This window comes from Diachasma alloeum, unplaced genomic scaffold (genome assembly GCF_001412515.2).
Source record: "Diachasma alloeum isolate Michigan unplaced genomic scaffold, Dall2.0 Dall_scaffold_00674, whole genome shotgun sequence".
Classification (NCBI taxonomy): domain Eukaryota; kingdom Metazoa; phylum Arthropoda; class Insecta; order Hymenoptera; family Braconidae; genus Diachasma; species Diachasma alloeum.
In genome coordinates, this window is record NW_021680806.1 from 64,676 (window position 1) to 83,044 (window position 18,369).

General features: G+C 35.3%; 1 protein-coding gene across 1 annotated transcript in view; it reads right to left on the reverse strand.

The window, feature by feature from the left end:
• Positions 1–737: 737 nt before the first annotated feature.
• The window catches only part of LOC107044084 (serine protease lint), a 47,345-nt gene continuing 29,713 nt past the window's right edge, over positions 738–18,369 (reverse strand). The window contains exons 4-7 of the mRNA XM_015265832.1: positions 4,220–4,406; positions 2,173–2,438; positions 1,560–1,714; positions 738–1,478 (exon numbers count right to left, since the gene is read on the reverse strand). Of these exons, the coding sequence (XP_015121318.1) occupies positions 1,317–1,478; positions 1,560–1,714; positions 2,173–2,438; positions 4,220–4,406 (770 nt within the window). The 3' untranslated portion in view covers positions 738–1,316. The remainder of the gene's footprint in view (positions 1,479–1,559; positions 1,715–2,172; positions 2,439–4,219; positions 4,407–18,369) is intronic.

Consider the following 18,369-nt stretch of genomic DNA (forward strand, 5'->3'; position numbering starts at 1 on the left):
TACGAAGTCTGTTGTGAAGACTAATCGCTTGACTCTGATTATTCCTACTATATATCATGTTTGGACTGTTAGGAAGTTAATGAGGTTAGCGAGGTTTGTGTCAAAAGGGCGCTGTCCTTGAGGGGTTAACATGGGAAAAAATAATTCTTCTGTCGGAAATGATTTGTTATCTTTCTGAATTTAGGTGACTCTGGGCAAGAAATTGACCGGCCGCAATACTCTAAATTCTAAATTGCAAAAGTCAATCATTTTTGCAATTGTTCCGGTTGCCAGTCAATGGCAATTAAATAAAAACGATGCGCCGCGGCATTTTCCTCGGATGGTTATTCACTATTTTTTGTTGTTGATCGGGAAAGTCGGACAACAGTAGGGAGCTTGCATGAATTTTTTTCACTTTTCTAATCTCAAGTTGGGACCTGAATAATTCATTTTTCATTCCCAAAAGTTTGAAATATTGCTCATTAATTAGCAATTAATTGTTAAAAGTTGAAGATTTCCAATGCTTTGAAATTGCTAATGACGTCACCCGGACGGTCGAGCGTTGGACCAATCACAGAATGGCTCGATCCCACCTAACCCAATCTTGAGGTGCGCTTCGGCCAATGGAGGACAACTGCCCACTCTTTTTTTTCGTCCCATGAAGCGTTACCTGACCGTCTTCGTGATGTCATGACCGAAAAATTGGCCTCAAAAATGACTGATTCTCAATTAATTATCATACGACATCTAGCCAATATTTCTCCATAATTTTCGCTGTTTAGCTATCCATATGTTACGAGGAATGTGTGAATCGGGGAATTAGAAAGAATTGAGTTTCATGCAAGATTCCTATTAGACTGAGGGGTTTCAAACAGATGCTATGGCCGATTTAATCTAGAGGTCAACAATTATTTTGTTCATCTAATAATTGACTCATCTCATTTTACTACTTGACTGCAAAAGATCATTACAGTAGAATATTGGTCCAGTTATTTAAGGAATATTCCTTCACCGAGAAAAGAAAAGTTTTGATTTTCAGGGATTAATCCTTAATTTTTAAGACTCTATCACCCAATTCCAGTGATTGAAACCACTTGTGATCAGGATTATTCTAGTAAGTGTCCAGTATCACCAATAATTCCCAAAAAATCGGTGACATGTTCCTGAAAATGAAACATTCAATTTTCTCTGTGTTCATAAATAATTTAGATAAACATCATTGTCTCCTTTGTACAATTTATACAGAGCTAGATGAGGGAAGACACGAAGCTCTCAGTCCTCCATTTCAATTCTCCAATAACTCGTTTATCATTGGTTTTCCGTCATAACGTGTGTCTTCACACTCCAGTGATGCTGTGGAGCCAGGGTTTGAAGTACGTCGTTCTCATGTAGACACCAGGTAGAAAAGGTGCTGCACATTTAATTCCGTGTGAAACAGTGCCAACGAGTTGCCACCTGCCGTCGGGTCTCTCCATCATCAGGGGTCCACCGCTGTCACCCTATAATGACAGAAATTCATGAAGATTACGAATTAATTGTACTGTGGAATTAAATTGGGAGGTTGTGAACAGATGCTTTACCTCGCAGGAATCTTTCTCTCCCGTGGCATAGCCCGCACATAGGAAACTCTCGATGATTTTTTTATTATGTCCAGCTGTGGTGAATAACTCCTGACAAACGGAATTCTCCATCACGGGCACTTGTACCTCTTGCAGGAGAGATGGTACACCACCGTCTGAAGAAATTCACGTTTGAGTTTTAAGGTTGAGTGCAACATGCGATAGAGGAATTTTCTAAGCTTGGCTGAATTAATGTTTCCGTCTCCCAATGAGTTTCATAAATATCATTTTACGAGTATTTCGTGTATTCGCAAAACAACAGGACATAATATATGGGATTGAAATTTTTACGGAGAAAGTACGGGAATTGAGGGCAAAATGAACCGTAAAATCGGCTCTATTGATTTGGTGAAAATTTATGCACAAAACCTTGTTTTATCTTCATTTAGAAAACAGGAAATGGAGGAATGAATGGTGTGATAAAATGGAGAGAATATTTTCGGAGAGTGCTGTGAAATTTCCGGTGAAAATATTGGCTACATGTTCGCTCATGCTAAAGCATTCAGATTAATGCAGATGTGTTTAACATATTTGATTAATGAATTGTGATTAATCACGTGAAGTTCATACTCACTGTATTTGACGCGTCCCCAGCCGGTTACAGTGGCCATTTGTCCTGTAAAGTCAGCATTATCCTCTGGCATACAAATAGGCACAATGTGTGCATCAAATTGAACTGGTGATTCCAGTTCTAATAGCGCCAAGTCGTTTTCAAAGTTCACCGGGTTATATTTACGGTTAACGATCACTCGGCGTACATTTCTCGTAACACTTCTTCGTGGCTCTAATTCACCGGAAATATCGAATTCACCGAAGACGGCTACCAAGGAAGCTAAGAACCTGTTGGAGTAACAAAAAGAAAGTTTGAGCATCTTGCGAAAGTTGTAAAATCAACAACTTGAATTGAGTTATCTGAATCGTTCAAAATTTTTGGCGAACATTTCATGGGAACACCTAGCTGGTTCGGTTGCAAGATTCTATCGGATTGAGCTCGTATTGAAAATTCTATTAGTTTTTCATCTATACTGTTAAAAAATTTTGTCTGAATTTTCCGTGCCAAATTTCGGAAATTTTTGTCGTGTCCAAGTTCCATTGAAATTTCAGGAAATCTTGTCATTGAAAAATTAAATATGTTGCATTGATTTTCTGTTCAAATGAGCTGGAAATCAATAAAATACTTGATTTTTCAGTTAAATTATTCTGTGAAAATTCAGAAAAATCAAGAAAATTCGGAGAAAAATTGAAAATTCAATCAAGTTGTGAAATTTCCATCTCACTTCCACTGAAAACTCATGAATTTCCGTTAATTCTATTTAAAACTTGAAATTTCAAAAAATTTCTAACAGTGTATTATTTTGTTAAAAAATACTGTAGCTTTTCTGAGGCTTTTGTTCAATAGAAAATAGAGTCTGATTTTTCTTTACAACTTATTCTATGGATTAGATATTTTCTACAGATATTTCGCGGTTCAATTTTTTTGGGTTGATTTTCATTATAAGAGAAAAGACAAAATGGAATGAGGAAAACTTAGAAAATTCAAGTCAAGAAATTACTATAGAAAGAGTTGTATAGAAAGATCAAATTCTATGGATTGTTAGAATAAAATAGTTCCTCTTGAACATGTTCTATTTTAAAAACGCCCAGAAAAGCTGTGGAATTCTTGAATAGAATATTCAATAGAAGTTCAACGGAAATTTAATAGAATTTTCTAGTGAATTTGGTGGGTTTTTCTATGATTATTTTTCTCACTCGGATTTCAGCCAATCAGAGCGCAGTATTTGAGGCTGTCAAGGAGTTTTATTTCGGAAATTTCTAAAAAATTTCGTTTAATATTCGGTGTGACAGATAAACAAAACAGTGGGTTGTAAATGTATGGCTGTGTAAATGTATCTGGATGCTGTTCACTGCACTCTGCTTGGCCGAAATCCGAGTGGAAAAATAATCCGTCAAATACCACTCGTGCTTCACACTCGGGATTTTAAACTTGCAAAATTTGACACAATCGTTCCTAGGTAACGAAGCTATCGGAAAATATCCGATAATTTTTAAGCACTAGTGGTATTACTACTGAAAATTTCTTCCGCGTGAGACTTCTTGGAATTCTTCATTACATTATAGTTCAATTGTAATTTCAAGGGATTGCATCATTAAAAATTCATATTCTTATCGAAAAATTAACGAAGTCATGAAAATTAATAGAAATCACGAAAATTCAGGTAAACATATTCTTCAATTTTCAATTGATTGAAAATTCAGCATATTTCACTACTGAATCTTTACATTCTGACTGAAAATTTATGAGTCGGGAAATTCTCGTCATCCTGTTGTTGAAAAATTTGAAATTTTAGTACTGTTTCAACTGTCCATGAATTTGCAATTTTTTTTAACAGTGTGTAATTATTCACACACTGTCTATTCTCGAGTGAGGATCGTACGTCCGAGCGCAAGCGAGTCGTATGCGACCCGTGGTACGCTTATGGGTCACATGAGACTCGCTTGCGCTCAAACGTACGATCCTGACTCAAGAATAGACTCCCAGATATTATTCACTATATTATTCACAATTTTTTCTATGAATAGAAGTGCATTCTCCTCTTTGAATACTTAATGCATCAACATACCCGGGTTGACAATGGGCAGCTGTGATGACGTATTTATCCGTAATGAGTACACCACCGCATTTGTTCTTAGTCATCAACCCGAGCCAGGAGGATTCTCTGACGAGTACCTGCCATGGCCATTCGCCAAAGGTCGCGCCCTTCCCACCGACAATCCTACCTGCGCGTATTAAAGGCCTCACACCACACTCTGTAAAAGATAATGTTTATTTTTAATCTTCTGGTACTGTAGAGACAACCCCAGCTAAAAACCAATATACCAGTGGAAAATTGTGAAGTAATCTATTCTTCGTTACACGTAGAAAAGAAACCTCTTCGCTTTTATCTGGAACGAAAAATCTTGGGAAGTAATGAACTTTTTGATACTGCTGCTACGTTCACGTTGTGCCGAAAAGCGTCTTTTTGTTTAGTTGTAAACGAAAAGGGCACAGTTCGGAGACTCGCTGAACGTAACATCACTGTTAGAATATATTGTTCGATACGTGTGAGACGGGAATTTTTAGCTCACGTGATTGACAGCCCTCGGTTTCGCCTCGGGCCGCCAACTTCATACTCGTGAAAATTCCATCTCACTCATATCGAAATATAATATTTTGACACTGCTGCTACGTTCACCTCTTGCCAAAAGTGCCTTTTCGTTTACTTGTAAGCGAAAAAGGCACAGTTTGGGCACTCGCTGAACGTAATATCACTGTCAAAAAATATTGTTCGACACATGTGAGACAGGAATTTTCAGCTCTTGTGATTGGCAGTCCTCGGCTTTGCCTCGGGCCGCCAACTTCACATCCGTGGAAATTCCGCCTCACTCGTCAATCGAAATCGAAATATACTATTTTTACTTGTCGTGGAAACTCCCAGGAGGATAGAAACGTTGAGGAAAATGAGTTCCTTGATATGGCTTGTTTCGAGCCTGAGGTTTCTGTACAAGTTTCCAAGTTCCTACGAATGCAAGAAGAGAATTGTGCAAAATGCATGTCAATGGACTGGATTGTCGATATTTTAAATGTTGGTACACATCTCGGAAAACTTCCACAATTGATATTTGCACTGAAACTGCAGGATATTTCGTTATGGAAAAAGACACAATACACGGAGAAAAAAGTTGAAGAAACATTACCGAACAAGTTAAGCAGTCGTGGAGCGAACTCAATTTTCAGTACTTTTTCACCGTGTATCGGGAAAAAAGTGCGAGACGAATAGTGAATTTTTCGAGCTTCTGCGAGGGGTTTTTTTACTCGTGTGGCGTTGGTGACCGAGCCGAAGGCGAGGACTGGCCAACCAGACGAGTAAAAAAACCCATCGCAGCAGCCCGGGACAAGATTTTGTTGTAGTGATTTTCAAGTTTTCGAGTTTGGGAAGTATGCAATACCAATTCCCAGATGAGAAATCGTGCGAAGCAGTACAAAATAGTTATTTTCATCACAAAGTCCACAAAGTATTTTCTGACGAATGTGGCTTTGTAGGCCGAGCCGAAGGCGAGGCCTATAATCACATTCGTCAGAAAATAGTTTTGGACCGTGTGATGAATGCAATTTTTCGTCAGAAGGCCCGTAAACCGCGATCAAACCGAGCGAAGTGAGGTTAGAATCGCGGTTTACCGGGTCTTCTCACGAAAAAAAAATTATTGTACCGAACGCGTTCGGGATTTCACTTCCATTTGTCCCCATAACCTTCAGATGGGTGCAAGAAAAACTCCCGGTGTGGGTGAAATTTTACTGCGCAGGAGTATAATTTTTGCCTCCATAGATGTATTTTTTTACCATACGAATCGTAAAATATCCTCCACCTACATGTATTTTTTCATTGAATTACATTACGCTCCATAATTATCTTACGTACAGTAAAATTTGTCACGATTTTCTGGGTAGTTTTTATCCAACTTTTCTCTCCGTGTATGATAAAATCATTGGAAACTAAAAATTTCAAGTCAATTATTCGTTGACAATAATTATTAATTTGTCTCTTAAGAGAATTCATGAGAATATAATCGAGAATTCTAAACTAATTTAAAATTGTTCCTGTGAATCGAATTCGATGCCACTCTTCCGAAAATTACCTCAAGACTGTCCACAGAATTCCACTTTCTTTCAACAGAAAAAAAAACTATAGGAAGAATTTTGACAGAGCAAGTTGTGTGGAGAAATGAAAATCTATTGCGATTTTCTATCAACTATTCTCGACAGAAGTCAGCACATAAAAATCCAATTCGTAATGGAATTCTAACCAGTTGAATTTCCTAGGGGAGGGTAGGGCAAAACGGACCACTGACAGAAAATTGATAATTTTTGTTTTTGCTTCCGAATGGAGCAAATTCGAAGTCATTTGTGGTTTGAGGTGATTAGCAAATCTGATTACATTGCGGTTCAACGACACGCATTGTCTATAAAACCCCTATGGCGGTTACGATTCAAGAAACTTACTTTTAAGTCAACACATTCAGTGTTCCTGATTTGAATGAAAAAAAAACAAAAAAATTATCAATTCTCTGTCAGTGGTCCGTTTTGTCCTACCCTCCCCTACGTGAATTATTGATCGCCGATGGCTCATCAATTTGTCCTCCGATTCTGCTCACTTTTATATGAACATTTATCTATGTCACGATCAGTTGTCAGTTGTTATCTGTGTTACATATACCAGACTCTACTGGAGATGAATTGTCCGAGTTTTCTCGATTATAGTCTTCGTCCGTTTCTCATTGGAGGGTCCACGAAAAAAAACTTATAAAATCCATTCAATGATTTTCTATAGGAATACGGAAAGCCTTAAGCCTTCCGCCATGGAGTTCCATGAACTAGTTTCTGCTATGAACCACTCTCTACTACAATTCACCCCTTTGCCAAAATATCAATGCTATTTTTCTTATTCCGTGAAGGTTAATACGAAGTAATACACGGTTTCTCTTCTCTCTAGTGTTGAAAAATTATCTATTTATTTCCAGTGGATGTAAGGAAAATCAAATTACAAAAAGTACTAACTCCCCTACGTAAAATTTATCGAGTGATTTTTCGTCCGATCATTAAGGATAATCGGGCGAGGAAATGTAGGAGGTGAGGCGGAGGGGTTTCTATTATTTTCCTGCAGGAAACCAATCGCTGAACAAAAAATTTTTTCCCATTCGGATTCAAAATTCAGGCAATATTAGGGAGTATCTCCAGTTAAAAATTATTTTTGGAGCCTAATCAAATTTATTTGGATCTGTTCTACGCATTGAATGGTCTTCAGATTGATTTTTTAATAAATGAGAAAATATTAATCCATGCCAAAAAGTGGCAACATCGTCGGTAGTTTTTTTTTTCACCAGGAGCTGGTACCATTGGCTCGAGCGAGCTCCAATCACAACGCTTCATCACTCTCTCTCTCAAGAGACGTTTAAATTGACCGCGCTATCCCCATCCCGATCGGTACTTCCCAAGTAGCACAGTTCTGGAGGGTATCTGCAAGTATACCAAAAAGGTTGTCTAATGTCTGTCCAAAAAGGTAACTTGTGTCTAGAAGTTACCCAGAAGTTGACTAAAAGTTATCGTATGACTGCAAGATACCTTTTGGACGGACATTAGTCAGCCCTTTTGGTATACTTTCAGATATCTTTCGCAAGGTTTGCTACTTGGGTTGGGACGTTGCTGCTCGTTTGGGCTGCGTGCGCAGAAATTTCATTTTTCAGTACTTTTTTCGCTATTATTAATAAACAATGCTCCTAGGCGACAATCTTTTTTACTGAAAAATCATTGATCACATGTTCTAAATGTGTCTAAAGTTTCACGACTTTGGCTGCATTTTTTCCTTGGGATTTGCAGTTTTTTTGTGCTTTCCATAAGATCACGGGTTTAATGACCGTTTTTTCAAAAATTCATAATAAATTAACCATGCTCCTCAGCAGTCTGAAACTTTGCACACGCCTTTTCCATCATTTAAAGAATACGTAAAAAAAAAAATAAAAAAATGGCTGCTTTTTTTCAACCCTCCGGGCTCGCCCGATTATCCTTAAGATCTGACATTTGGTATTTTCCCGATATTTCCAATACGTGAGTACGGGATGGATGAAAGAAATATACTCATTTATCGAAAATGAACTGAACTTTAGAATAAAACCTAAAAAGAGAGTTAAACGACAATTATTTGATTAAAAAAAACGAAGTGCAGTAACTCTATATCCCTCTATATTTGATGATACAACAGTTCTGGCTCTCAGAGTTCCTATTATTTATATAACCGAACTACTATCGGGTTACAACCTACTACATTGCAAACATGAGAATACATCACCTGACTTGAATACGAAATCTTTTATTTTTTCTCCAATTTCCATCCAATAGGGGAAAAAATCAAAAATGAGTATTACTCCGTTTATTAATCTTAAAATTTATGTATTCTCTTTTTGCTTGAATATATTCTCATCTATCGTGTAGACAAATATTATTGTTTGTTTGTTTTGGTCGTTGGGGTTTAACGTGACATCAACAGCTAGGTTATTAACGACGCTCTCTCGACTCTTTCTTGTCGTTAGAGCTCATGACTATTTCCTCTGTAACTTGTAGGTTATGATGTTATGGCAGTATTTCAAGTTAATGATCAGAATGCAATCACATATGATGGTGAGAATCAACTGTAGTCAGTTAGGTTCTCGAGGCACGTGAAACTGTGGGTCGTATGTACATGATTCGAACATGCTTAATTCTATTTTCTCTCGGTATTTTAACGTTTTATTTCAAAAATCCTTAAGGTGTTTGGTACGAAAAATGTAAATAATGAGATTCATGTGGAATTTATGTAGAATGTTTATAATCACATTTGCATTAGCTATGAATTTTCCTAGAATTTTTTCGGATTTCCTAAAGTCGCTGCTTATAGATGGGCTCTTATGGAGATTTTGCTGTTTAGCATGAAACTATATTATCGGCTCAGATAGTAACACAGGTTCGTACTAAACGGAAAAATCTCCATAAGAGCCTATGTATAAGAAGCGACTTCAATCGTTAATAACTTGAAAAGGAAATCTGAAAAAATTCCAGGAAAAATCATAGATAATTCAATTGTGATTATAAACATTCTATATAAATTCCAACTAAATGCCATTATTTATATTTTTCGCACGAAATTCCTTAATGGTGTGCTTATATTATTTGACTAAATCAAATAATCTAGAAATAATTCGCCGGTGCCAGGTTCCGAACCTAGGACCTCTGGCTTTGTAGGCGGACACATTCCTGGCTCGGCCGTACACCCGAGTACAAATATTATTGTTTCACATTATTCTGGTTGATTGTATTTTCAATAAACTCCAAATAAACTAGCCTGTTATCTTCTATTTATTGATTCTACATGGGAAGCGAGAAAAGTGGTAGAAAATGGGTTCATGTGGCTGGCAGAAACTGCAACTGATGCCTCTGAGCAAGGCAGAATATCGGACCTGAGGCGATTGTTATTCAAAGCTTTATTTTAATTGGCTTTCCCATTTAGCAAATAAAATGCTGGAAGAATGGAAGAATAATGAAACTACGTAATTGGCTTTGCCACATCTCGAATTTTCAATGAAGAATAATATTCATCGAGTCTCATATCGATCTCAACTCCTTGTGAGGCAGAAACTAGGTCCATGATGGTATAAATCATATTAGTTTCTCCTGCGTATTTTACGCCTGGAGATAAAAGGTAAATTCAGTTTAGTGATGTCATGAATGCAGGGCGAATATGTTTTCCATTACGACTAAGAGAAGTATAGAAACGGAGAAAACAAAAGCGTAAAATAAGGTGGAGGATAAAAAATGAAAAGTGATTGTCCCTATATCAGCTATTCCCAATTAAATCGTTCTATTCGAAATATACGCTGCAAAAAAAAACAATTCCCAATAGAATTCTGGAAGTAGTTCCTATCTCGGATGTCCTCTTGAATTTTCTCCTGCACGACGACTTGAATTCACTACTTGAATTTCTCATCAGGGTTATAAATTTTTCCTTAGGTTCTGTCCATTGTTCAATAGAAGATTTTCTCCGTGAGCAGTTCTATTGAGAGATTTGAAATCCACCGGAGACGATGAAGACTTGATAAGAACCTTTTCTAGCCTCTCTCTATATAGGAAAGGTCACGAAAATACAATCGACTCCCTTACACCTCAATATATCCATTGAAAACTAAACCAAACTTCATTGACTCCCCTCTCTTCTCCACTCTTCCGCCATAAAAGAACCTTTATGGAGATGAATTTTATGCTTAATAAGGGGTCCAATTATATGAAACATACATATGTCACGCATTAAACATATTATGAACGTGAAAACTATGAGGAAATGTATGTCGTGTAAAGGGTTCATTTACTTATTATATATATGTGATAGATATTTCTATGTATGCTTGGATGAAATAAAATATATTGACACTTTAATAACAGATAAGCATAAGTTCTATCAGTTCGTTATGTAGATACGCTTGTCTGTTATATATAAATATATATCGTGAACATATTTTCTGTGCTTGTGATATACACTGAGAAAAAAAATTTCTAAGAAATAGAAATTCTATGATTGATCCAAATCGTTGATCGATTGAATAGTCGCAAAAGAAAATGCTATTGTAAGACACAAATATCGATTTGAACTAAACCAAAATTGGATTGTATGAAATCGATTTTGTTATAGTATAGTATATTTTGTTTATTCTATCGAATTTAGAAAATACATGTTTCTGGGACAAAATCGATTTCATACAATGCAGTTTTGGTTTAGTTCAAACGCTTCGGATTTGGCGCAAATAATTTTTTTTCACAATTGCAATGGAAAAATAATCCGTTCAAATGATGAAGAATTGCGTTTGTCGTAAACAAGAAACTGCTCACCGCGAAAGTCTCGCATCAATGAGTATCCAACAATATGTTCCTCATAGACCAAATGAATATTTTATTGCATCTATGAATTCTGCTTTCAATCGAACAGATATTCTTTTGCTGGATATCGTGACGCTGATAAATTGGATAATTACATACTTTATTCGAAGAAGATATCTGATAATACAGACATTGATTTGTATGTACTGAAAAGTAAATAGTAACAAAAAAATAAGTTTAAATAACTGATCTCATTCTTTTTCAATCGAAAACATTAAAATTGAATCGATATTTGTGTGTTACAATAGCATTTTCTTTTGCGACTATTCGATCGATGAACGATTTGGATCAATCATAGAATTTCTATTTCTTAGACATTTTTTTTCTCAGTGTACGTATTCATATACGGTATGAATATTGATGCAGTGTTGAGAATAACATTGTCACAATCAAACATTTGGTTTCCCTCCTACCTACTCCAAAATTCTATCCAACAATATCCTGTAACGTTACAAGATGTAGAAGACTGTATAAATTCCCGTATTTAGTGGAAAGATCTGTTTAAAATTGGAAAAATTGTTTAGATTAACAAAATTTTTTTCAAACTTGATCATCGTAAAAACTCGAATAACTTATATTGTTTGGTTATTAATTCAATGAGAGTAAACAAACAGTTGAACTATTCAGCATTTCTAGCCTGAAATAAGAAACGAGCAAATAATTCGTAAAAATATTTTTTAGTTCTCATTCTCAGTCAATGTACACATTAATGTATTGGTTATTAAAGGAAATATTGTAAATTTACCGAAAAAAGGTATCATAAACAAAGTTGGAGTATCGCAAATTGAAAATAGTATGGAAATATCAAATGAAAATTGTGAAAAAAATAGAGAAATTTATTGATTTTTTCATACTCCAATTTGAAAAAATTTTCGAATTTCTGTAAAAGAATAGAGGAAAGTAGTAAGTTCTGAAAGAAATTTCCTTCTCCCGGAATTGTGAAAAATTATCGATGGTCTTCAAGTTGATGTTAGGACATCAGAATCCTTATCTTATTTTTGGAAAAAATTCATGTGAATTAAAAAAGGATTTCTAACCTCAAATAAGGAATACATGAAATACATACAATCAGTGCATATTTTTTACACACGGAATTGTTTGTTATGACTGGAATAGAAAATCAGGGCATAGATTTTGCACACGTTTTTGTTTATGATAAATGGAATGGGAAATCAGTGCATATTTTCCACACAGATATATTTATGTTGAATGAAATGGAAAATTATTCGTTAGTGATGAGTTTTAAAAATTGACAAGATGGTTGAAATATTTCGTAATTAAATAAACTTGAATGTCAATCGTGGAATAAACGAAATGAATCTTATATTCTTCCAAATCATTCAGACCTAATTCTAAGTTGTAACTATTAAAATATTCGTGTTCCATTTTTTCATTCAATTTTAGTTCAAGGGTTTGTTAAATGAAATCAATATTTATTTTACAAAATCAAGGGTAATGAATTTTCTACATGACATAAAAAAGTCTAAATTTTTTTTATTTGAAGAATTTTTATTATCTAACTCCTTCATTGAATTGGCCAGTAAAAGTTCGCAAATAAAGTCATTCCGCGAATAATTGCCTTTTTCAACATTCCCTTTGCAGGAATGAATATGGAAATGCTCTAAACTTCTAAAGACATCATTTTTTTTGCATTAAATTGATTTTTGTTGAAATTTTCGGGATTTAGGGAAAAAATGATTTCTAGAGTCAAAAATGAAGTATTATTGAATAAGGTAATTAAACTGTTGAAGAAAAAATGATATTCCATGGATCTTTTAGTAGTAAATTTCAGGCAACAAGATATTTAATTCAGTTTGAAAGAGCAAGCAATGAAGTTCACATTTCATGACAATTACATGGAATTCAATACATTTTTCAATTCAAGTTACTAGAATTCTCATTTGAAAAATAATTACTCTGTTCAGAATTGCCCTGTATTTTTTATTGATAAATAAATTATGATTGTCTTAATCATTTTTTCAACTTTTTAAAGGTTGCATTTACTGACGTTTTCTTCAAACAAAGATTATCAGAATTAATAGTTAAATTTATTTTTCATTGAATAGATAAAAATAATATCCAACTTCAATACAGTAGTGTCCAGTGTCCTCGGCATATAATCCACTCTCAAGTATTACCCAATAGTAAAATATAAGCAAGACAAAAGAAAAAAAACAACAGTATCCAAATTCAAAATTTATATGTGAAAAAAAAATCTGTGACTCATTTCGTAATAGCTGAGAATTAGAATGATCATATTTATGTCATTTGATCTGCATCATTATCATGAATTTATTTTAACTTTTGATTATTTATTTTGTGCTGAATATATGAGGTGTTGATATTAGAATTGTATTGATCATATGACTCACAAATTAAGTGAAATACCGAATGAGCTAATTAGAAAAATTTATAAGTATTGACACCCACTTTTACTAGAGTATCAACAATCATTGAATTTCAGAAATTTACTCTCTGAATTACGTTCGAGAAAATAATTTTATGATTAAAATATTACTCCGTGATCATAGCAATTAGCAGATGAGTAATTCATTGCAATATGAAGAATTAACAACTAATAAATTGGAACATACCATTTTCATCATTCGCATTGCTTTTTGCAACGAGAACGATTACGAAGAAGACATTAAATTTCTTTGGCATGAAATTAATGTTCAGTGAAATTCCGGAAGCGGAAAAATTCATAAAAATTCAGGAAAAAATACTATTACAATGATCATCAATTTTTCACTTCGAGAGTGAAAAAATGGAAGCTATTAAATTGTTTACATAAAAAATAATCATGGTCGTAGGCTACTTCGGTAAGTTGACTTTCTATTTTCCACTTTCAAGATTTTTTAAATGTTCTCTAATAGTTATGGGTAAATGGCAATTAAACTGTTGAAAAAAAGTAAATAAAATTTCATGCTCAGTTTAGTAGCAATTTTTAGAGGAGAAACATTGATTTCAGTTTGAGAGGGAAAAGTTATGGCATTTCAAATTTCACTGAAAATTCAGTAGAAATCAACACTTTTTAATAGCATGAAGATAAAAACTCTCAAGTTACATGAATTTTCAACCGCACAATATTTACATTAAAAAGTTGTATTAAGAATAAAAGGCTGTAACTTAACATTTCATGACAGCAAAGAATAAGAATTAGAATGTTTATGTAATTATTTATATGAATTTTCAATTCACAAAAAATGAAGGAGCAGAAGTCAAATTGTAATTTTAAGTTCGAATTTTGAATTTGAAAAATATTTTAAGAAATTCCAAGTACGGAACGATGATATGAACAACAGATTAATTGAATTGCCGAGCGAACGGATTAAAAAATTGGTAAATGTTAGGAAAGACCTCCTCACCTCCGATCTTTTTCAAATTTAGACCATGTATTTAGGACCCTAAAACTAGGCCCCACACATATTTTCAAGTGTCGGAAACGATTCCAAAGGGTTGAAATTGAGCCACGCGATCTCACCGCTCTTTGCATTACCCGGGACCAACCACGGGTAAATGTTGGGAAAAGCCTCCTCAGACGAAAATCGATTTTAAAAATGATAAATTGATTAAATTAGGTATGCGGATTACGAATCTCGAAAAATCAAGGGTCGGAAATGCATTCCTGAGGTGTGGTGAATTGTTTAAGAATGCCATCGTGTCTAGCGCGTAAGAATGTCGTGTTACCGTGTTGTGCTGCCGAGTACAGTACACGTGCCGTATTGTTTACATTTTAGGCACTGTCGCGATTATTCGGGGGATTAACACGGGCACCTGACGAGAGTGTGGTCAGTCGTGTTTATTCTACAGTGCGATAAACATGGATTTACCAACCCTTTGGAATCGTTTCCGACACTTGAAAATATGTGTGGGGCCTAGTTTTAGGGTCCTAAACACATGGTCTAAATTTGAAAAAGATCGGAGGTGAGGAGGTCATTCTTAACATTTACTCTCAAGAATCTCAAAATCCTTTAGTCTTTTCACCCTAGTTTGGTCACGATACGCGACCCTGCGAGTAGGCTTTAGTGATGCCAAATTCACTCTACACTGCCCGGGCGCGTTTACCGAGTTCCCGGCAACGTCGTGTAACGAGCAGTTTCATTTTATTTAGGTAGAGTCTACAATCGACGTACGTCTTCCATTAGCTTCGCATTGCAATAAATATAGATATATTAATTATCTTAGCAACGTGACGTAAACGACTGACGCGCGTTTATTGTAGACTCGTTTTTAAAAGCGATTCCACAGAGCATTTCTCGCAGAATATACGCGACGCTTTCAAGTACTAAAAACCATGATTCAATTGTTAACAATCTCCTTAACATGGAAAAAATAATTTATCTGTTGAAAATTTACCATTGCCGCATTTCTGGTGGCTAGAGACCTTGAGCCTTTACGAAGTATAAACCAGTTTTCAAAAAAACGTAAAATAAAATTTAAAATCAACTATGATGAATGTAGCCAAGAACCCAGATAAGCCAAAACTAGAAGCTAAATCTATGCACATACGTAGTAATGCGAATAGTTTGCAAATAACCCACTGTAGGTCATTACGTAAATAAAAAACAAATCTGTTGTAAATAATTTGTTTTCTTGAGGAATTTCGGAAATGATGTTTTAAAACAACTATAATTTTTAAGATAATTCAATTGAAAAAGCCATTTTTGTTTAATGGTTCTGGTGAACCAGTCAATGACGATTAAAGAAAAACGACGCAATCTGGCGTTTCCCTCATCAGGTGACCAACCTAGGGTTAAGGCCTTTCGGCATCCAATCGAGAAAAAAATCATGGAAAAAATGCATTAGATCCTAGTACATTGTTTTCCCTCAGTGTATACATTTTCCCATGGACAAACGAAGCCACAAGTTCATTAAAAACTAGGGGAGGATGGGGCAAAACGGCCCCCCTTCAATCGTCAATATTTTCCGATTCAATAATCCGATTGGGATGAGTTAAAGCTCGTTTTGAAGAATGAAAAATTACCTTCAAAACGAAGTTGAAACTGGGAATTTTCACAATGTCATTCACAAGTTATTGACAATTGAAGGGGGGCCGTTTTGCCCCACCCTCCCCTACATTAAGAGAAAAACAAACGCGTTCTCAAACAAGTCTTGTTGGGGCCAACAAAATCTCTAGTTGAAAATTGGAAAAAAAGAATTCGTTTGGTTCGAATTTGAAACTCAAACATGAATAATTGCTTTGCTTTCGACAACAACGAAAGATTTGTCTCAAGAGGCAAATAATTCGCATGAGACTGTGCCTTTTCAGAATGAAAATATCTCATGTAGAGGAAAATTTATCACGAAATATTTTGTCCCTTTACAAGTTACAAGATTGCTGTCATATTATTGGTTAATTTAAGGGTTCATTTCTTGTCAGTGATTATTAGATAGCCGAAACAAAAGACTATTATTTCATGTTTCACATTAATAGTATATTTCGCAACGAGTGCAAAAAAGTGTTTTTTGGCGAGTGGGAGGTTTATATCACGAGCCGAAGGCGAGAATTGGCGGGAATTGGACGGGCGGGAATTGGACTTTTAGGCACGCGGAGCGTGCCGAAAAGTTCACTTTTCGTCACAGCGTGATGAAAATGAACATTTTTCGGCAGCAAAATGCATATGGGAGTTTCAAATAACGAAGGAGTAGCGTTGGAAGTGACATTTCTTGCGTGGACGGTGAATGCAATTTTTTTTAACTACACTGAGAGAAAAATTTTCTAATATGTAGACCATATTTACTTGAGAGAAGTAAACTATTTTCAATGGTTTAAGGATAATCAGGCGAGCCCGGAGGGTTAGAAAAAAAGCAGCCATTTTTCTCTTTTATTTTTTACGTATTCTTTAAATGATGGAAAAGGCGTGTGCAAAGTTTCAGACTGTTGGGGAACCTGGTTAATTTATCATGAATTTTTAAAAAAGTGGTCATTTAACCCGTGATCTTATGGAAATCACAAAAAAAACTGCAAAGCCCAAGGAAAAAAAGCAGCCAAAGTCATGAAACTTTAGACACATTTAGAACATGTGATCAATGATTTTTTGAGTAAAAAAGATTGTCGCCTAGGAGCATTGTTTATTAATAATAGCGAAAAAAGTACTGAAAAATGAAATGTCTGCGCACGCAGCCCAAACGAGTAGCAACGTCTCAAGTACCGATCGGGTGGGGGTAGCGCGGTCAATTTAAACGTCTCTTGAGAGAGCGATGAAGCGTTGTGATTGGAGCTCCCTCGAGCTAGTGGTACCAGCTCCTGATAAAAAAAAAAACACTACCGACGATGTTGCCGCTTTTTCGCATGGATTAATATTTTTTCATTTATTAAAAAAAAACAATCTAAAAACCATTCAATGCGTGGAACCGATACAAATAAATTTGATTAGCTCCAAAAATAATTTTTAACTGGAGATACTTCCTAATATTGCCTGAATTTTGAATCCGAATGGGAAAAATTTCTTTTGTTCAGCGATTGGTTTTCTGCAGCAACACAATAGAAACCCCTCCGCCTCACCTCCTACATTTCCTCCTCGCCCGATTATCCTTAAATCTCAGAATGCTTGCGGTTCACGGAACTTGAATGAATTTTCATTTATCACAAGCGTTGCGCATTATATCATGAATATACTACATATTGAAATATTGCAACTGCATAACAAAAAAATCATCAAAAAAATAAATACTTGAAGATTGATGGTTCTTCTACGTGATTTGAGTAAGTTCATTTGCGACAAAATCATACTTCAGTACTAGAATATTTTTTTCATCACTTGTGCGTAAAGTGAAATTTTACGTACGCTCTGTGTGCGCAAAATCCCATTTTTCACACATTGTGATGAAATATATCATTCGATACTCATGGGAAAAGTATTTTTTCGTCATTTAGGCCCGTTAGGTAGCGCCTACTATAGCTGTCTTGAGGGAAGCTAAATGGCGTTTAACAGACCAGGTCTGTTAAACGAAGCACAGGTATGGTTAACTCGAGTTAGCAGCCCTAGGACAATAAAAACATACAGTTTCTAGATGGGCAACCCACAAAACCTTCGTAGGAATACAACATGAAGTGTGCGGTTATCGCTGTCACTTGCTTGAAAACTCGGCGGATCGTTCACCACTAATACGATGCGCCACCGTCATTGCCGATGACATCAGGAGTTGTTATTCCGTTGCTAGGGAGTCAGTCGTAACTTGAGGGTTATATTGTCAAAATATTAGTTTAATAAAGAGATTATATTCACTTTCTCGTTATATATCTATTTTGAATAGATTATATATATATTT